Source organism: Oxyura jamaicensis, chromosome 10 (assembly GCF_011077185.1).
Source record: "Oxyura jamaicensis isolate SHBP4307 breed ruddy duck chromosome 10, BPBGC_Ojam_1.0, whole genome shotgun sequence".
In the NCBI taxonomy this organism is placed as follows: domain Eukaryota; kingdom Metazoa; phylum Chordata; class Aves; order Anseriformes; family Anatidae; genus Oxyura; species Oxyura jamaicensis.
This window is the reverse complement of record NC_048902.1, coordinates 20,362,121-20,383,082: the sequence shown is the minus strand read 5'-3', so window position 1 is coordinate 20,383,082 and position 20,962 is coordinate 20,362,121. Positions and strand designations below refer to the sequence as shown.

General features: G+C 42.8%; 2 protein-coding genes across 5 annotated transcripts in view; one reads left to right on the top strand and one right to left on the bottom strand.

The window, feature by feature from the left end:
* The first annotated feature begins 97 nt into the window (after positions 1-97).
* CALML4 (calmodulin like 4) lies at positions 98-5,053 on the top strand. 2 transcript variants are annotated; one of them, XM_035335662.1, is made up of 5 exons: positions 98-569; positions 679-709; positions 1,515-1,655; positions 2,102-2,330; positions 2,543-2,609. In XM_035335662.1, the coding sequence occupies exons 1-5, from the start codon at positions 567-569 to the stop codon at positions 2,592-2,594; spliced, it is 456 nt and encodes a 151-aa protein (XP_035191553.1). In that variant the 5' UTR covers positions 98-566; the 3' UTR covers positions 2,595-2,609. The 2 variants fall into 2 exon arrangements, with proteins under 2 accessions (XP_035191553.1, XP_035191552.1); XM_035335661.1 differs by lacking the exon at positions 2,543-2,609 and adding an exon at positions 4,753-5,053 and having other exon boundaries at positions 129-569; positions 2,102-2,290.
* Positions 5,054-6,030: 977 nt separating this feature from the next.
* PIAS1 (protein inhibitor of activated STAT 1) overlaps positions 6,031-20,962 on the bottom strand; it is a 55,761-nt gene continuing 40,829 nt past the window's right edge. For 2 of the 3 annotated variants that reach the window (XM_035335658.1, XM_035335659.1), the window contains exons 8-14: positions 20,620-20,693; positions 15,186-15,346; positions 13,469-13,599; positions 12,978-13,155; positions 11,962-12,104; positions 11,601-11,638; positions 6,031-10,124 (exon numbers count right to left, since the gene is read on the bottom strand). In XM_035335658.1, the coding sequence (XP_035191549.1) occupies positions 9,828-10,124; positions 11,601-11,638; positions 11,962-12,104; positions 12,978-13,155; positions 13,469-13,599; positions 15,186-15,346; positions 20,620-20,693 (1,022 nt within the window). In that variant the 3' untranslated portion in view covers positions 6,031-9,827. The remainder of the gene's footprint in view (positions 10,125-11,600; positions 11,639-11,961; positions 12,105-12,977; positions 13,156-13,468; positions 13,600-15,185; positions 15,347-20,619; positions 20,694-20,962) is intronic. The other variant, XM_035335660.1, reaches the window with a different exon arrangement.

Below are 20,962 nucleotides of genomic sequence, written 5' to 3'. Positions count from 1 at the left end.
GGGAAGGATGCGGCCCGTGCAGCGGTGTTGTTCGGGGGCCTGGAGCCCAGCCCCGGGCTGGCACCGCCGGTGGATCCAGCGAGGCAGAGCAGTGCCCAGCTGAGCTGCCAACTCAATTTTTATTATTTTGGGACAAAACGGTGAATTTTGCTCAGTGATTTTGTACATAATCCTTGCCTTTTAATGCCCTAAATGTCAACTGAGTGCCAGAAGCCTGGCACCACAAGGGGCTGTAAGACACTGCACCTATCCGGGCTAGGCCTCGGAAGCTGGAGGCTGCTGCCTCCTCCCCAAAAAAAGGTTTAAAACCCAACCACCTCCTGCAGCCCCCCATCTGCTTCGGCATCCAGGCACGGATCCTCCTCTCCCAGCTCTGTATAACAGCTTGGGGCCCCACGGCCTGCAGGATGCGGCTGGGCAGGGATCAGGCCCGGTAGCCATGGCAGCGGGGTATTTATTACAGCCCTGCCTCGCCACCCAGGGCTGGCGGACTTTAGCCCTTCTCCACACCGAAGGCAGCAGCCGCCCGTCCCCACAGCCTGAAACACACGGAAGGCCCCAAAATAATGGTGAGCGAGGGTTTGGGCTGATACAAACAGCACCCCCCGTACCCCTCCTTCAAGATTTTAAAGTTTTGTTGCTGTTCTCTCCCCCCCCCCACCCCCTTTCTCACTGCAGGCAAAATTTCTGTCGCAGGATCAAATTAACGGTAAGTACTTTTTTTTTTTTTTTCCCATCCACAATCATTTATTTCACCTCCGATCAGAGCAAAGGGGGGGGGAGGGGGGCAGGGGGACAAACCCTCACTGCCAGCCCAGGACAGTGGGGGCTCAGGGTGAGAAATGGGGGCTGGCTTTGGGAAGGGGCCTCTAGCAGGAAGAGTTTGCTCCTAGAAACGCGGAAGAGAGCTGGAGTAAGAGTATTATGGCAAAGCTGTTAAGCTGCAGGGCCCTGCAGCTCAGCAACGTGGGAGGGGGCAGCCGGGGCCACGGCCCCCGCGGGCACCCAGCACCCACAGCACTGAGGGCAGGGAGGATGGAAGAGGCTGGGCTGGGTTCTCCCAGCTGCTCTGCAAACCCCGCTCTTTGCATTACCCCTTCCTTCATGTCATTTTAAGATCCAGCTATCCACCTGCAGGGCGATGCCGGCAGGGACCGAACCATGCCTCCAGCACCCCCTCCTGCCCCCATACAGGGGGAAAAAAGTGTTTTCTAATGGTCCTTAACTCAGTTGCAGACCACGCTCCACTTTCAGGCTTCTCTCATTAGACTGAAGGACCCTAATCAGCTCAGTTAGTTGTAAGCCTGGACTTTTAATTACCCATGGCACTTTATTCCGGGTCCTTCTCCCCCCTCCAATCCCCCCCATGCAGTATCTCTGTGAAAGAAGACACCCGAGGCAGACACAATATCCCCGCTGGAACTCAACCAACGCCACCCCGCAGGCAGCAGGACCGTGGCTGCAGCTCGAGGTAACCTTACATGACATAACGGAGAGTTTTGGTTTTTAATTAGAGTTCAAGGAATGCTTCTCCCTGTACGACAAGAAACAAAAAGGCAAGATCAAAGCCACCGACCTGATGGCCGTGATGCGGTGCCTGGGAGCCAGCCCGACGCCAGGGGAGGTGCAGAGGCACCTTCACTTGCACAAGATTGGTGAGTCCGGGGCAGCCAAGGGAACCGAGCTGGGCTACAGCCAGAAAAAATTGATGAGCACAGTGAAGTTAAGCTATCTGGTCCTGGCAGGAGTTTTTGCTTTGAGTTGTTTTTTTTTTTGCTTGTTTGTTTGTTTTTTTGGTGTTAAAAATCGATGTTTCAGTAGTCAGGAGATGTGTAATGAAGAGGAGGCCAGCTGCAGGCTGGACATTTACTTGCTTTGGGGTGAAGCAGCCCAGGCCCTGCAGCACAGCCAGTAGCATTCGCCAAAGCCAATGGAGCCAACACAGCCACAGATTGAAGCAGTGCCACTAAAAAAGCTTCCAGAGCAGGGGAGGCAGCCTGTGGCTGCTTCAGGAAGCCGGGGAGGACAGAGGAGGGTGTTAGGGCTGGATGGGGACTTCAGCACTGAGCCCCTCATAAAGAATCTGCCCTTGTTTTTCCAGAGCGAAACGCAGAACTGGATTTCTCCACTTTCCTGAATATAATGTACAGGCAAATGAAGCAGGAGGAGCCTGAGAAGGAAATCCTCACGGCCTTGTCCATGATAGACAGGCAGAAGAGAGGGGTCATCACTGTCTCCGAGTTGAGGGCCAAGCTGACAAACTTGGGAGAAAAACTCTCCGAGGAAGAAGGTATTTCACTACACAGAGACGCAGTGTGTGCTCCTGAGCTTCTGGTCCCTTCCTCCCTGCTCTCCCCCTGCAGCCGAGGCAGGGCCAGAAGCTTCCAGCTGGGAGCACAGGAAAAGCGCCTGCCAGCAAGGGGTGCTGAGCACCCTCGACAGGACGGGGCTCAGGGAATTGCCCGATTCCCCCAAAAGCACTGCCATGGCAAGTGCAATTCGTAAGAGAGAGGGACATTTTAATTGAGATTCTTTTAAAAAAAAGTAAAAATAGTCCTGTCTGTCTGAAAGCTGCTCCCCTCTGCCAAAGGTGAGGCACCAGAAACCCCTATCAGCGGTTTGAGGCAGGCAAGGGGGGAGTTTTACCAAGGTTTTACCAAGGTTCTGGGGTTTGTGCAGACCCTGTCAGGCTCCTTGAGGGCCTTCCTGATGGTAAAGGAGATTTGGATTTCATCACGCATTTTCTCCAATTGTTTAACTGGAACAATAGTTTATGCAGCTATTTACATCTGAAAACACTTTCGGAGCTATTATGAGAGCTGAACAAACAGTGAAGACACGGAGACGTTAACCCTAATTAAAGGCATCCCAGCAAGAACCACGATTACACAGAGAAGCTTCCGGAGGCATGGGGGGGATTTCCCATTACTTTGGGAGCAAATGTGCAGCCCCTCCGCCAGCTCCTAACGCAGCACCATAGATCCCATATAGCGAGCGATGCTTCTTCTCAACAAGAAATTCCCCCTTTGGCTTGACACGCTGAACTCCAGCTTGCTAAGCTGCTATAAATATTTGATGCCAGAGCAGACTCAATTTCATTAGCATCTGCGGCTGTTCAGTAACTACTGGCACATACCTTCATTTACAGCACTTCCAGAAAAGCTGGCGCTTCGTTTTCATTTAACGTACTCTTACCAAATGAAAACCGACACATTTTTCTTCTGTGTTATTTTTTAGTGTTCTGGGAATAATTATTTTTGAATTTATGCCGTTAGAAGCATTCGATTACCATCGGGATATTCTCTTTGAGAGGATTAGATCTCCTGGAAAGAAGGGATCGTTCTTTACCTTCCGTGTCTGCAGCTCCCCGCAGCTCCTTGCCGGCCCCATATCCCTTATCCATACACTGATACTTGTCTGCAAAAACCAGGACAGACCAGCATCTCAGCCCACACCCCTCTGGACAGCAAAAAGCAGGCAGTGCTGCTCACAGACCTCCCACAGCTGCTTACAGCAAGACATGTGGCTCCAGCCTGCCCGGGCAGGAGACACAGGGAGGACTGAATTACCACGTAGCCACATCAGACCCATCTGTTCTGACAGTCCATCAACAGGCTCTAGACACGCAGGAGGTGTCCTGATGATGGAATACCAAGCAATGAACGCAGGTGCCCAAGCCACCTGCTTCTCCTCCCGCAGACCGCCTACCCCCTGCTCTTTGTGGTGTCCCATCGTGGCACAGCTCCATGCTGCTGGCACAAAGACCAGCGACACGCTTGGGCAAGGAGACACGGCTCAACATCAGCATCATGGGACCAAAACCCTCTCCTGCGCTGCATTAGACACCTTATCAAAGGAATCTGCTGGGCAAACTCTTATCAAATAAAAGCTGCTGGGGTTCTCTTCCATCCCTTTTAGTGCCACGTGTTACAGGTAAAGCAAGGCAAGGGAACTCGCCTCCTCTCCCATCACCTGAAGGAATACAGCATCTAACCCCCCGTAGCAGCTTCATCCAGCAACATTTAGCATTTCTCTATGCATAATTCCTCATGTGCTTCTTATTTTACTGACGTTTACTATTTTACGGGAAAATACCTCTTAGTGGTTTAGTTGTTACAGAAAGGAACATTTTAAGTCCGATAACTGACATCACCGCCCAGGCATCCCCAACGCCAGCCCGAGGAGCATCGCTGCTGCCAGGCGGTGACCGCAGTTACCGCTTCTGGAATAGGTTTCAGCTGGAGCCACAGCCAAGGGGGGATGCTTTGCTTTCAAACACAAAGCTGATATTAGAAGTGGCACACAAATCTACTTAAAGCCAGGCATATAATCTGCACGAGCACTTAGTTCAGCTAAATTGAATAGGAACAATTTTGTTACTCAAACCCAACGACCCAACCTACCAAGAGTGGTTATAAGTGGTTATAAGCTGATTTGGATTCAATCTGTGAATCTTTTCCACGGGGAAGTCTCAGGAACTTATCTTCAGCTGGTGTGACCCAGCAAGAACTTCATTACTGGCACCACACTTCACAGGAACTCAGATGAAAATGTCTGCTCCAAATGTTTATTAAGAAGTTAGACACTGACACCAAAATCAAAGAGCAATTCTAGTTTAAAACTGGCTGCCCCCTCCAAGTGATCCTGGAAACTGTCACTTTGAAAACCCAAACCACTCTTGTTTTGGGTATCACAACACCCCTCATATATACCAACTCTGATCCTTGTGTTTTCTTTTGTGCTTTCTTTCAGTTGACGACCTGCTAAAAGAGGCTAAAATTGGACCAAATGGAACAATAAAATATGAAGAATTTGCCCACACCATTTGTATTCCTACAGTCGACTACTGAAATTCAGAAGAGATCTGATAAGGGCGGGACCTGAAACTATTTTTCTCATTTGTTCCTCCTTACTGTTTGGACTCGGGAATCATTTGCCTTTAAGGATCCCTATTCTGCCTTGCGGTTGCACTTACACAGGTTCCCATCCCATTTCCAGAGAAATGCTGCTGCAAAGTGTGAGCTGATGTTTAAATAAACTGGATGTGACATTCCCTTGTGTCAGATGTGTTGTGCTGAAAAAACAACTCTTATTTCAAAGAGTGCACTTATGTCCACGGCTTGCCGTACAGCTTAGGGTTCCCGTCCTCCTGTGGCTGCACTCCGAGGAGTCAGCAACACCCGTGGCCGTTCGCCATCCCCGCACACCCCGGCACCGCTCTGTGTAGGAACAGATTCCTCAGGAAGCCCCTTATGTCACACAGGGACACTTAGTACAAACATTGCAAGCAGCTCAACACTGCTAACACTCCAGGGAAGCAGGACACAGAGAAACAGGCAGGATTCCCTAGAAAAGAGGCAGGTTCCAGCTAATAGCAGGGACACCGTTTCCCTGAAGCTGTCCCCGCTACGCCCCGTTCATCTCAATGCTTGGCCAAAACCTCACCTACCTTGGTGCAGACCCTCTGGGCACTCCGAGTCCACCCGCAGGCTGCAGCCTCCTGCCCGCCGGAGCTGCTCCAGAGCTTTGGTGCTTCGTACGGGGCAAGGGAGCAAGACCCTCGCTTGCTCTGAGTGAGTGCAATTAACTTATGAAACGAGTTCGTTCAGAAGCATGTTTCCAATATGCATCAATAGCCAAATTAGAAATGACCCAACACCATGCTTAATTCTTCCCTCTTGACCAGAACAGCTGATTAACAAATCTGCTCAGCTGCAGACAGAATCACTTCGGATCACCGCAGAACACATCTGTATCAGGCAGGCTGTTACTGCCCTCTCTGGCTGGGTAAACACTACCCAAATAAAAGCAGAAAAGCTAGCAAAAAGGGAAACCGCACTTCACACGCGCTCACAAAACAAAGCAGCACTGTCAGAGCCTGGAGAGCCAAGCCCGAACCACTCCACGCCACAAAACATTTCCAAGCAAAGCATTCCTGCTCAAGAGGCTCCTCTGCAACTCGGAGTTCACAGAGAGCACCCTGCAGCCCCCCCCCCCCCTTTTTTTTTTTTTTTTTTAGAAAACACAACATAGCTGAATGCTTTTTATTACATCTAAAGATTTCTACATAAACAGGTAACATTCAATAGGTAAACCATTTTTTTTTCCAATGCATATAATAAATATTTTCACTTGGTACTTTTATACAAACTGACATTGGTCTACTATACATTTTTAAAAGCCATTGACTGGTTTGGCATGCCGTATGGAAACTAAGAGAAAGTTTTAAGGCAATGAATGACAGATTTAAATTCATGGAATTAATGGTAATTTTAATATTCTGCTTATATACATTTTTCCCTTTGTTAATTAAAACAATTAACAGCAGCACTTTCGGGGACCACCAGCAATTTTCCCTTGTTAGAAATCTAAGCTCTGTTTAAAAAAAAAAAGAACAGTTACGCTGACGAAACAAAACCCTTTCTGGAAATATTTAAAGTGTGCTTAAAACCCTGAAATGTTGAACTGCAGCAAAGAATTAACTTCCCATGTGTTCTCCTCCCAGTCCTTAGCTCTGCGTTAGGAGGCAGCTCCAAGACAGTCCAAGGAAAAGCTATCAGGCAGCCCGTCCTTGGAAGGCTTACTGAACCCTTGCCTTACTGAACCCTTGCTGTGGAGAGGAAGGGGCAAGCCTGGAATCGCTCTCTCGCCTCTAACTGTGGAAGGACCACAGTGTTTTTAATGCACGCTCTAGATTATTTAGTTCAGTATATTCTTCTTTCAAAAGACACACAAGTAATGCCCACGAGTGATTCAAAGCTGCTTCCACCCTGCTCTTCGAACAGCAGCACTTACCCATGCCATGTGTATTTGTACCTACACACATCGCGCGGACTCGTGCGCACCCCAAACCCCTCTCGTGAAGGATTTGAGGACACGAAGCCACCAGTCCAAGGATTACAGAAGCTTCGGAAGCTACAGCGAAGCAGGCAGCACTGTAAGCCAGGCACGGGCTGGGTCACCTTACTGCGTCTTCCGTGACTGCAAACTAACGGGGATTAACTTCTGGAGATACATTTGCAGGGAACTTCGAGAACTCAGACCGAGACTTCTACCAAGTAATGTTAACTGTGGTCAGAGGCACAGAGAATTATCAACTATTAAGAACACCCTAGCATGAAGTAGGAAAACTCACAAAGCATACGGGATTAATACCACAAAGGAGGACTTGAGAACACTTCTCCCCCTTCTTTGTAGAGCAACGAGGTTAGAAAATGAGTTAGCAGAGAACTGAGCAGCCTTCCTTCCCTTCGGGGGAACTTGTGAGGAAGTGGAAGACATCATCAGTTGACCTCACTTTCCAGAAACTAACACAGGCATAAAGGTGCCAGATTCTGTGTTACCATGCACTTGCCACCATTAATTTTATATGTGAATTAACAAGATTTTAATACCGTCGTCAAAACTGACGCAAGCTGTTTTTCAGCTCACCTTGAACAATACAGTCAATGGAAACGTTGTGCAATCATCGGCAAAAGCTCTCCAGAATTTCTCTTAGGTGCTCCAGCAGCTGGGGACACGCACGCTCCCAGTTACACAGATGGCAGTCAGGAAGGACCGGAGTTACTCCAGATTTACAACAGGTATTATAGCAAAGCATATGCTCTGAAGTTACCAGGTTAGTATTCATGACTAAAATGTATGAGGCATATTCCTAATGTAGGTTTAATCACTTCAAAATCAGACTGAGTTTAAAAAATAAGTATTTCCCATTTTCTATCCTTTTATTTATTTTTTAACTGACATTTAATAAATTATAAAACTGGTGTATGGTGAAATATATATATATATATCAGCCAGATATGTATGAAATACACATGCATGGGAAAAAACTATTTAACTCACTTTTAACTCACACACACAGATCTATAAATACATATATACACACACATATACATATAAACACAAACATTTGTTTTCAAAATTCAAGTCAACTATTTAGTGGCAGAGGGATGCTGTAAAAACACTAAAAACAATTTTGATGCCACATAATCATGTGAACCTTTCAAATAACCATACAACTGATCATACAGCAATACCTAATGCTACTTGGATTAAAGTTTTTTTTCTTTTTTTTTCTTTTTTTTTTTCTTTTTTTTTCTTTTTTTTTTAAGTAATGCAAGATTTTGAGACAACTTCATAGGCAAAAGGTGGCCCTTGTCAATGCTCAAAGCAACTAGCTGCAATCAACAGTTTTGGACATTAAAAATTCAGACAACAATCTGCTATTTTTAGTATTCCTTACTCTCTTTCCTGATAAACTTGTTACCTGCACTTTCAACCAGTTAAAAAAATATTTTTCACACCAGAGGAAATATTCTCTCTCTCTGACGTGGACTTTGGGACGCAAGAGAATCACCTCCTTCCCTCCCCCCACTCTTACTTTAAAGAATCTCCTGAAAAACTGCATTCCAGCTATTTACACATTTCTCTCTGTAACAAGAACGGATCAGCCCAAATGATCCACCAGTTCTTAAAAAAAAAGATTTTCCTATGTCATGCACAACCTAAAAAAAAAACAGAAAGGAAACCAGGAAGTGTGGCTCAAAAGTTCAACATAAACGTACTGAAAAACTGGGAAATCGGTAAATTGCAAGTCCAAAAAGAGAAAACTGAATACGAAACCCGCTACCCTAAGAGACTTCAATAGGCAGAGATTCATTTAAGTGCAGGGTAGGGCATTTGGGATTGGTTTTTGGTTTAGCAGACTCGCATTGGACATTTAATATCAACGTAATTTTGATGAATGTGAAACCAAGAGACAGTGTACCAAAACCATTACCAGCTGCACAAACCATGCAATAGTGCGTTGGTATTTGTATTTTCTTCCTTTTGTTGAAAAGTTCACTTTTAAGCAGAAATTTGATCTACGGCAGCTAAAAGTAGGTTTTCCCAGACAGAACGAGATAGGCCTCGGTTCCGCAGGCCATTTATACACGCATGGCTAACTTGAAAGCACAAGCAGTTCCACAAAGTTAAACTGACACATGCTTAATATTTTGATTAGGATTTTAAGTTATTTTAAAAGGATTTCATAGTAAGTTATCAGAAACAAAAACCTACAGTCAAATATGTCAATGCTTTTATTCGGGGCTAGATTCTATAAAAAAATTCTGTCTTGTCCCACGTAAGCACAGCCAAGTAATTTCTCAGCCTAAAGTTTTATTGAGTCTGGCCCTCAAGAATAATTGGTGCACTAACGAGCTTGCAACATGCTTGATTAAAGCATGGAGTTCCAAAAAAATGTCATCTGAACTGAGGGTCACATAGAACCAGAAATGAGAAAACACAGTCCTGAAAGGCTATGTCCTGCAGAGGGAATGGTATGGAACAGGCTGGGTAGGGTTTATTCCACTTCAAGCATAATAAAATCCGCACTAAAAGTGAGATGGGGGAATTAGATTCCACCACCATATATAAATGTCTCTAAGAGGCAAAAAAATAAAAATCCTCCTACAAGTTTGAACTTCAAAAGTTCAGTTCCTTTCCCATTTATGTTACTGTGAAGAAAAATAATGCCATTTGTGTCCAAACTAAGGGGAAAAAAGTAATTCACATGACAAATGCACAAGTGTAAAATCTTCAGCATCCATAAAATTGAACTGAAGTTCTTTGTTTTTGTTTTTTTGTTTTTGTGTTTTTTTTTGTTATTTTTACCAGCGAGGCCATTTTAGGTTTATATACAAAAGTAAAACTGAAAATATAGTTTTGTTCTCTGTACATGTAAATTTTTTTCCCTAAAAAAGGAAAAAAACTTGTCTATGTTTCTAACATAAAGTAAAATCAAGCACAAAGACTTCCTCTAACGAGTTCATTTGCTCCAAAAATCAGTCCAATGAAATAATGTCTGGTATGATACCAAAGATAGACGCCGTGTCCGTGCTGCTCCTACTTGCAACTGGATGACCATGACTCTCTCGCAGGCTGTTGGAGGAAACAAGACTGCTGTTACTGCCACTATTGCTACCATTTGTGGCTGGCAGAGAACTGCTTCCTCCTGCATTTAGCTGATCGAGAAACATCTGAGATGAAGTATATGGGAAAAAACGAGAGTGTAAGAGTTCTTGATCATCTGATGCAGAAACTGCCGCAGCTGCAGCAGCAAGAAGGGATGTGTTGTAATGCTGGGGGGGGAAAAACAACATTTTCAGGTTACATTTCAGACAGCAGAGTTTTGATTCAGACCAGCACAAGAGAATATACTTGTAAGCTACAGCTCTGACAGCTTCTGGACTTCACACCAGCTTGTCTACTCAACCTTTCTGTAAGGTAAGTGGACTGATGCAGTGAACTTTTACCTCTGCAGCCCGATTTCTGAATCCAAAAGAAATTGGAAATACTGGCATTAGTGAGAATAAACACTAGAAAAGTAACAGTATTGTAAGACACCCAAGCAGAAGTTGTAAGAAGCAGCACTCTTTTACCTCTTCATAAAATTCCTTGTTGGAAAAATTCCCCAAAATTCAAAGTCATTTTGTCATCCCTCTCCTCCACTCAGAAGTCACCAACTTCTGGTGAAACTATGTGCTAATCACTGCTGGTGGAGGCAAGCATACTTCGATGAAAAATACATTTAGAAATAGCATGTTTAACCCCATTAGAAGGCAGCAAGGGCTGTCTGAAGTTAAAACTCTTTGACAGGCAGCCCCCAAAACACAAGAACTTCAGCTATCAAGAATCAGATTTTAAATGCAATCTACCTGTAAGGTAATCTTGCTCTTGATATTTCTCTCCACTTTGATGAAACATCAAGCAGGTATTTGGCCTTGTTCCCTGACACTCATGTACTGGTATAGTTTTGCCAGATTTCTGTAGTATTCATTTCAGAGTAATTCTCATGTCTGTGTTTTTACTGAATATCAAGATAGCTTTTCTGAGTTGAAATTCTACTACACAGGCTCTGGTCATAATGAGTTACGTTATGGAAGTATCCCTTCTACATTTAATAGAATTCTCCTACTTGACATTGCAGAACAGACACGAAGGGAGAAAATGGAAGGTGAACTACCCCAGACCCCCTCTCTTCTTGAAGGCACAGGAGGAAAAGCAATCAAATGATAGGGCTTGCCAACCCCAACTCCCTTTGAGAATGATCTGTTTGGTATCCAAAACTGGAGGAGACAGAACCAATCCAGCCTGTTACAGTAAGCACTTACAAAAAAGTGGCAAACAGTGTGAACAGGCAAAAGATGTCCAAAAAAAAAAAACAGAGCTGCCCTGACTCTCAGAATTGCGTGGAGGGCTGTCAAGAGTCCCAGTGGTGGGGCCCATCAGGCAGCAAGAGGCCAGATGTAAGGTCTGAAAAATTCAGAAGGTGGCTGTTGTATTGTAGAATGACCTTCAGCCATGCCTAAAGGTCCAGCTGCAGATGACTAGCTTAAAACCCTTGAGAAGTGTTTATCTGTTTTATGCCTTATCCTACACCCATAGGATGGCAATGCTTATGTTTGCTTACAGTTTCTCTGTGTATGAAAAAGCTGCAGCCTGCACTCGCACCTGCACCATAAGTCTGCTCCTTCCTCGCCTTCCTCATGCCAGCAAGCCCTTATCAGAAAAGTCAGAAAAAAAATTACCATATGACTTGATACTCCTCAACTTACCTGATTGTCTCCTGACAGGAAAGGGAAGAAGTCTAAACCTGTAAAGAGCCAAAGAAAAAAAGTTCAGCTTCTCAAAACAAGTACCTCCCATTTTTTTCCACCCTATTTTCAGATGAAATAAATGTAATCAGCATAAAACTGATGACACTTCTTGCAGTCTCTGGTAATGAAGGAAGTTTGAAGTCAGGCTTTTAAAACCTTGAGATACTAACCTGAACTTACTGTCTTTTAAAGTACCATTCCATCTTCTGTGGGTGTAAAATAATATTTTGTAGTACTGGATTGTAAAATGACTGTTTAAATCCTGTTGTAATAGTAGTGCTTAGAGAGCTGTACTTACAGCTGTGAGCCATCAGCTTACCTTGCAAGTCATAAGGCATAGGTGTCATGTGGAATGGGTGCCTGTAGTCTTGGATAAGCGATGTATTGATGTAACTGGTGTCAACAGCTGGAAGGCTTGGTGTTCTTGACACAGGAGATGCTTGATGTGGTAAGTTTAAAATGCTGGAAGAAACAAGGGTTTGTTATGAGTGTAAAATGTAATCTTGACTTTAAGGCTAAGAGTACAGCTTTTGAAAGATTTATTGCTGTCCCATGCAGGCTATACCTATTCTCAAATTTAACACCAAGTCAACTTTTCAATACACGTAATGAACATCACGAGAGATGCTCAACAACTCCCCTGCTAAATCTCAAAGCTTCACTGGAAAGTAACAAAATGCTGCTCCAGCACCTCAATGAGTCTGCACAATCCCTCAGATTTAGCCTCAATTTTCATCCCTACATGTTTGTGTAAACACGGTGCTATTAACAGCTTGGCTACTTAGGTATAATCAGGTTATTCCAGCATACTTTATCACTATACTACTGGTAGTAGTCACTGGCAAAACCCACACACTCCCATGCCACACCCAAGGTTGTTTCTCATTGCTCTCTCCAGATGTGCTGCTTTTGTTTCTCCATGTAACAAAACCACTTTCCAACTCACAAAAACATACTTCTAAGCCATCACCTCTTGCATGATTTTATACTCATTTTCACAAATGCAATTAAAAACCTGTGTTGTTACACACCTAACAACTCAGTTACTTTTGCACAACTACAGAAGTTTGTATATATTTAACTTTACGTGCTGTATAACCCTTACATATGTAACGTTATAGCTATGATTCCTTCTGTTATGTACAACATATGTAACATTCTTGTACTGCAATCTTTTCAGGCCTTCTGAGAAGAGACTGAATTCCTCTGCTATGAACTTCTAACTTAGGATATAATCCGAATACAGAACTTTTAGGTATGATTTCTCTTGAAATTCATCAACATTTCCATCGTGAATATGTTCTCTCTGCTTTGGTCTGCATACTTAATTCTCACCCCTTATTATTCAACGGTGATGCTGGAGATATGGAAGGACAGCTTCTCTTCGCAGATGGTTCTTCCTCCTCTTCATCTGAAGAGCTATCAATGGTTAAATCGATCACTTCTACCTTCTTATTTTTATTTGATTGTTGGTGAGAAGACACCTGATGTTCCACGGAAGAGCTTATGCATCCTGTACAAAGTCAACCAACAATATAAGCTGTAGCTTACAACAACACTACAATCATCGTGATGTCACGGTTATTCTATGCCTTCACGCACAAAGCTTACAACTTAGAATAGAAGACAAAGTTATATAACATTGCTTATACCTTAAAGGTAACGTCAGCCCCAAACAGGTATTACTCGAGCAATGTTTCCCACAAATGTTTATCAAATCTGCAATGTGCAGAAATAAGCACCTTGTATCAAAGTTAAAGGATTACCAGCAACTGCACAGCTCAACAGTATGACATTCAGTCCGTATGTCCCAAAACACGACTTACCATCAACTCCATTGTAAGATGTAGTTACTTCCTGCACCTCCTTCTTTGATCTCATGGGAGCCCACGACCCATCCTCCTTAAACTGAATTTCATCACAGTCTGTACAATACTTCAGGATTTCCATGAACAACCTGTTGATCAAAAACTTTTAATATTAGCCCTCAAAAAGAGCTGAGCTCATTTCTAATTCAGTAAATTCAGGATCTTCATTACTAGCGTAAGTTTGAATAAGTTTTGAAAAAGACTTGAGAACTTGTGTTGTTCTAACCTTCCCTTATCTGATTCCTTGAGGAAAAGGAATTACTGAAAAATAAATTAAAAAAATACAAATCTGCACATTCACTTAAGAGACAGGTGTAGGATCCTCCAGATCTCACAACACAGAACCCTCCATTCCCCAAAATGAAGGAAAAATGAAAAATCTTAGTTACTCCTATTTATATTCAACAATATTTAACGGAAGAAGTAATTAAAGCAATCCCTACAGCTGAATATTTCAAGGCTAGCATTTCCTATTTTTCCTTTTTAAGTGAAAACTTCCTAACTAAATCTGAGCATGGGAATCTAAACTCAGACTCTTCTCCTAGCTGTGCCTCCTAAAGCGTCTAGGATCCTGGCACAACATCACTCCCAGAGGGAATTCCAGCTTTTGACCAAGACTATTCATGTGGTTCTTGCCTAGCAAAGAGTGTTGCTTTAATTAGTGAGAAAGTTTGCTTTTTCCCAGATTAAAAGATTTTCTAGAAAGAACTTTCTCTCCGGGATGCTGCTGCTAGGTCACCTAAATGCCACCACCCACACTGGGCAACACAAGAAGAAATAAGGGAGAACCACTGCTTGAATTATTTACTGTTAGCCTTTATTGGCACGGGCTGTAAAGCTAGAAGAAGGAACCCCACAGTTCCTTCATCCAAAGCAGAAGACGTGTAAGCCCAGGGCTCCCTGAATCTAAAGCAGCCTGTGGAAGCCTTAAGTGTCTCCAAAAAGGCTTGTGGGTGGTTTTCAGTTTTTATTATTATTATTATTCTCCATAAAACATTCATACATAGTTCTCCAGGATACTCTACCAGTTCTCCTCCTTTAATCACACTCTGGAAAGAAGGCTCCTGTCTAAGGAATCAAACTGCAAACCCAGGAATTTGTTTCTAGTGTTTCCTCGTGAGACCAATACTTGCATTCCTGATGTTCTGCAGGTAGCCAGTAGGAGGGAATCAATCTCTGTCACTTTCTCTATATAGCAACCCCTCAAGTGTGAAATCGCATGTACATCCTGGGGGCAAGGTGGCAGTATCAATTTGATCTAACATGAATGTCTTATCAATTGTCAGATCTGTGTGGTTGCCCCATTTTCCCAAATTAAAAAAAAAAAAGAAGTGGGAGGAGTGTGCTGTTTTCACCTAGAAATCCAGAAATATAGAATGTTAAAAAGAATAACCATCCTTTAGGCACAATTGCTCAAAAAGTCTACCTGGGACTGAAAACAACACCTTTCATTACTATTAATTGTAACAATCAGATCACCACAATTCTTCCAGAACACTGCATGAAAATGCAACTCGTCAGTAGTTCTTAACAGCAGGGAAATTAAAGGATGTGGTAGCTTAAAGCAGCTCATAGCCAGATAACCAAGACTGCAGAGCAACGTATTCTGTACTGCACGAATGCAGTAACACAAAGTGTAAGTTACACCCTTCATTTTGATTCACGCTGTACTTACCCATCAATAATGAGATGCTCGTAGGGAGCCTTCTTGTCACAGACAGGGCAAACCCAAGTTGGTTTCTTTTCATTCATTTGAATATACAAAGTGGCATCAAAGCATTGCAGGTGCGAACAAGTCAAGGCCCTACATGGTATAGTTAGCCGCATTTTACCAAGCTTTAAGAGAAAAAAAAAAACCAACAAGATTGAATCACTTGGTCATTAAGTTAACAAGCAGGGCTTTTCTGTCTTCTGTCTGAAAAGATACAGGGTCAGGATGAATTTTACTTGAGAAGGAACTCACAAATTTAAGTTTCAATTAGAACACATGCCATAATACATTACTCCCTCCTTCCTCATATGTAGGTTTGATTGTCAACACAAATGTTACTAAAAATAAAATTTTCATCTACATTTGATCAAGGATACTGAGGACTACATCCTCCGTACTCCCCTCATCAACACGCAGAGCCCACCAGCCATCTGGAGCATACCAGTGTCCCGGACACACCACAGAAAATAGTTCTCCATGATCGTTAGCGCTGTAAAATCTGGTGAACGTGGGTCAGCCCTCTCCTGTTCACTCACAGTTGACAGTGTGTATTCGAACTGCTGTCCACATTCTATCCATCGGGGCACTACTCTAATTCAACTTTGCACTCAGAAGCAAGCATACAGAAATGCATTTGCAGTGTTCCAGCTCATTTCCTGATGCTTTTTTTCTGTTATTTTCACTATCTTCTCCAAGGAACTGTCAGAAAGTGACTACTCTTGAAGTTAGTCACACCTGTTAACTATTACGAAGCTATTTTATGCGTCTTCCCCTGTTATAAACACCACTGCTATGCATACACTTGAGTTACCCTGAAATTTTCCTGCCTTTTTCTGATGTAAAATGCAAACGGTTGACTATCCCCTATCACACATTACATCTTTTCAGCTTTATAAAGCGTCTGCAAATGTTAGTGGAAGGTGACACAGGAGAAAACAAGTTCCAAAATAAGCTTTCAGATGGGGAGCACTCTTCCTTCATGTTTGTAAAGACCAGGAGGACAGCGAGGGTCTGCAGGCCAGCAGAGCTTCCCCAGGCTTCCTACAGAAAGCACAGCTGGGTGCTTACACACAGGAGGTGTTCAGAGTAAATTTAAGAACAGGAATACCTTGACTTGGATTAGATAGGTCAATGATAACCCAAACCATCAAACACTGACATACGATTACAACGAATGCAAGATTGATTAGACAGTGGAAGCCCTCTCTCATTAATCAGATTTTTTTAAAAAAAAGTTTTTTCTTATCAAAAACCAAGCAGCTGTTTGCTGGTGAAGTGCTTAGGCTGCAGCTTCGGAAGGGCTTTAACCGACCTCCCTAAAACTACGAAGTAGCAACATCTAAACAGGAGTTTTCCCTCCATGGGGGAAAAACAAAAACAGTGATTTTTTTAAGAATTATTTATACCAGGGATTTTGAAGTTATATGTATTTGACCAAAACACACGATTACTTCATTTGAAAACCTTCAGCCGGTCCCAGCAGTAGCTAGGATGAGGAACTGGTGAGGAGGAACTGGTTTTGGTTTGGTTGAAGCAAGCAAGGTGGTCATGCATGCTGATTATGAGCAATACAAGACGGGTGCCACAGGATGGCACTCAATCTCAGAATATCAAAAAACTAAAAACAATATCAAGAACAAAGGCTCTCCTCACAGCCCACTACTTCCTCCATGATGCACTTTTTTATTTCCATCTCCCGTAAGCAGAAATCCCTCCACCCTGTTCTCAGCAGATTCAGCTACGAGATATCACTTCTTTTTCTTTCCTCCCCCCCCCCCCCGGCTTTCAGTCACTGTCACAAAACTTGCCACCAGATGGGAGGGGAGCAGAGAACTCCCTGGGGAGTCTGCAGTAATGGTGCTGGAGAGCTCAGGCAGCAGGAGGTGCTGGATGTGCCATGTGGTTGGCACCCCCTCCCCCCAAATCCATGACCAAGCACATTATTTCTATCACATAATCAACCCCCAACAAAGCGAGGCCCCCTGATCCATGTCTGTTATGGATTCTTATCTCCCAGATGGCAGGTCAATGGCTCATTTGTCTTTTGGGCACAGAAAGAGTCTCCTTGCTCAGCAAGGAGCAAGAGTGAGGGTAGCGGAGATAAAACCTGGATGCTTCTGTGCGATGCAAAAGAAAAACAAACAGGTCAAAACCACGTGCTACGGGGAGAACAAATACTCCTGCATAAGTAAACAAAAAAAAAAAAAAGATTTAAACCAGGAAAAAAAAACAACAACAACCTTTTGGTACAAGAACCACGCCTGTAACTTCTACGCAGCAGTTGGCTTTGACAGGAGCTGTACACACGCGGACAGAAACAGCACACACAGCGTTAACGAGCGAGGTCTCCTTTCCCCATTTTTGGCACTGACCGTCCCGGATCAGCCCTGCCACACTGGCCAAGCTGTGTCAGGACTGACAAAAGAAAAGGTCGTAAAGGAAAGGACGCATCCCAAGTTTTGAAAAACTCTTTCCCAATACTGTTATTGTTTGATCCCTGCCTCTCATCAGCCAAAGAAACACTTCATTATTATTTTTTGCTAGCTTACGAAACATTGCTATCTCTTCGTGTTAAAAAATGCCCCCAAAACAGGAGTTAAGGATTTGTAAACAACGCTGCAAAACCTACAGTAAGATGCTAGATTTGGAATTTTTGTTCAGCTAAATATTTGGTCCTGCTGAGCCTGAGGATTTATTTATTTTTATTCTGGGGGGGGAAGAGGGGGGAACATGATTCCAAGTGCCTTCCTGAAATGCAGATTCAGCCCAGCCTACTTGCCTGCTGATCCTTAGATTCAGCCAGCAGTTAAGGGCAGCTTTTTCTCTGTGCTACATGGTCTCTGAGGGAAAGCAGGCCTCCGTGCTAAAAAAAGCTCAGCAGCAATCCAAAACACATTCGGAGGAAGCTGTCTCGCTCTGTGCTTTTTCTTAGGGCAAAATAAACGTTATAAAATCTAAATCTGCCACTCTTACTTATCCAGATATCCAATTTCACTTATTTTGCTAGTAAACACATGTACATAACATGACAGAATCACAGCCATAATGAATGAGACACGAGGAACAGCATCTCCACATCAACAGACCCAAAGATGCATTATATTTTAAGTTTTGATTCTGCTGTTGGAGACTAAAACGTTCAATGCATGCTTTCAAAGCATGCACATTCCACTCAAGCATTAGAAAGCGAGCACAAAATACAGACAAAATTTCTGCCTGAGCCAAATGATTACGAACCAGCAGGTGAAAATATGGAGCTTATAATAAAATCGCATTCAGAGCCGAGGACAGTCTGAATCCTGCTAGCCATCCTTCTAGTCACAGGACACTTTGAAAGGGCCAGGCTCTGTCCCAAAGAGCTTTGCAGTGATGGGTTATTCCAAGAGCTACAGTGAGATCAAACAGCACAGAATTCGGAACGTGCTGGAAAAAAATCAAGCATGCACGTTTTGTAAGCAGTATTAAAATGACAGACAACTACGTTGCCACAGACTGTATGTCTATCAGATAAGAACTACGTTTTAAAGAGGAAATACTGAAGAAGGTAGGCCTCCTGATAAGCTAAAGCCTAATGGTTGATTAGTATTCTGCTTTCATCCCTGACAAAACCGATAAAGAAGAGTAGAATTTGACACGTTTTAGGATTGCAAGTTTACAAATGCCTCATCCTGTATCTTCCTGCTTTAATAACTGATCTGAATCACAGTCAGCAAGAGGAAAGATGCATCTGGAAATCAAATGGACACAATTAGGGCAAACTGAAGTGTGTCAGAAACTTAAGGCGGAATAGAAACCCGACTGCCTGAAGCGGCAGTTTTGACAAACCAAGTATGGCTGAAGCAAAAGAACTAATTACAAAAAAAAAGTAATTCCAGAAGATGCATGAAGATTAGGCTAACGAATTAATACATAGGCACTTCTAAACTCTTAGAGTCATTTAATTCCCACTAATTGATCATTACTTTTGTCTGTATTTGAAACTAGTAAAGTGGTCAAAACATCATGCCTGAAGAATGACGTAAAAAGCAGCGGGGTTATCGCTGCGATACTTTCTAGAATAACAAAGTACCTGCTGCACAACAAAAACTCAGCTAAAGAGACTCAGCAAAACTACCTACCAGGTGTGGACCTGAAACGCTTCAGCGTTCCACATCTGCAGTAGTTTCGATGTGATTCATAGGGTCATATGTTTCTAAGATTTCAAGTTACGAGGTTTTAAGTTTACAGATCAGGATTTTATCTTAAAAGCAATTCCTAAATCTTATAGAAAGACAGAACACGTTTGTAGGTAAATATGTTATTTGCAGTTCTCCATATTAACATTGATGGTAAGTCCTAAGACTGAAGACTGTGCAAATACCACACAAAGATGTATAATAATCTACCTTTTTTTAAAAAAAAAAGGTAACCACTGTGTTAAATGTGCCTTTAGATATAAAAGGCTTGCTTCGTAAAAAGTTTATCTTTACATTGTTAGAGCCTAAGCAGGTATTTAGTAACTTGAAAAATCATTTTCTAAGAATAAATTAAGTCAACTTTCTTTAGATTTCAGAACTGAGAATTTCGTGTCAAGCTTGAGTGGATTGAGCCAAACCAGGAAACAGATGCATCCTTAATCTTGACGAGAGGTTAAAAAGTTATACTGCAATAAAGACAATGTGTCAATCAACACAGAACAATTCAGTATTCTGAAGGTGCATGATATTTACAACAAGAATAGCACTATGTCACAAAGCTTAAAAGAAAGCGCACGTAATATTAGTACTGTGCGGTTCAGCCAATGATAACAAACCCAGGTATGAACCACTGCTTATCCCTGCATGTAGCTGGCTAAACAATTAACAGGTCAAGAAACACGAAGCCTGCCACTAAACAATTAACAGGTCAAGAAACACGAAGCCTGCCACTTCCAGTCACTGGAATTAGACTCTCCCACTTCAAAGTTGGGACAAATTTTGTCTGAACATCCTCTAGAACACTGCTTCATTTTTCACCTAAGATGATGAAATATTCTAAGTGTACACATGCATATAATCAACTTCAGTTAAAAGATGCTCAACTCTTTGGCTGCAGACGCCGTCTGAAGAGCTGTTTTTAACGGACAGATCCACCTACCTTACCGCTGAGAGTGGTTTTATCACAACCAAGCACCAAGGACCCAAGCTGCACACTCACATGATCTAGTGATAGATTTAAATGTATGCTTACAAGTAATTTTGAATAGCATTTTCAAGGAAAGGGAATACCCATCTGCTCAGGGCCAATCCACACGCTTAAGCTCAGTAGAGGATCCCATCCCCACAGTTAGTGCACAAGCTAACCTCTACCAAACACTTGTCTGTGAACAGCTACTTTTCCTTTTAATCAGATCAGTTGTGAGGGTATTAAAAACACTTACTGGACAAAGAAGAGAAACTCTTAAGCTTGTTGTTGCTATTTCACTGTCGGGATCTGCGGTCAGTTTCTCTTTAACTGTTATTTGAAAGGAAAAAAAAGTTAACTTTATAGTGGATTTTAAAAAACAGATGACATAAAACGAATTTAAAACTGTGCTAAACATTTTGCCATATCTACTAGAAGCAAGCAGCAGTAACTACTGTTTCAAACCTGCACAATGAATATGTAATATAAGTAGTCTTTACTGTCTAGAAAGATCATAAATGATAATTTAAGCTAAAAGCAGCAAAAGTTCATCTTAAACCAAGATCACTGGAAAAAAATATTTATAGAGAGATGTGTCT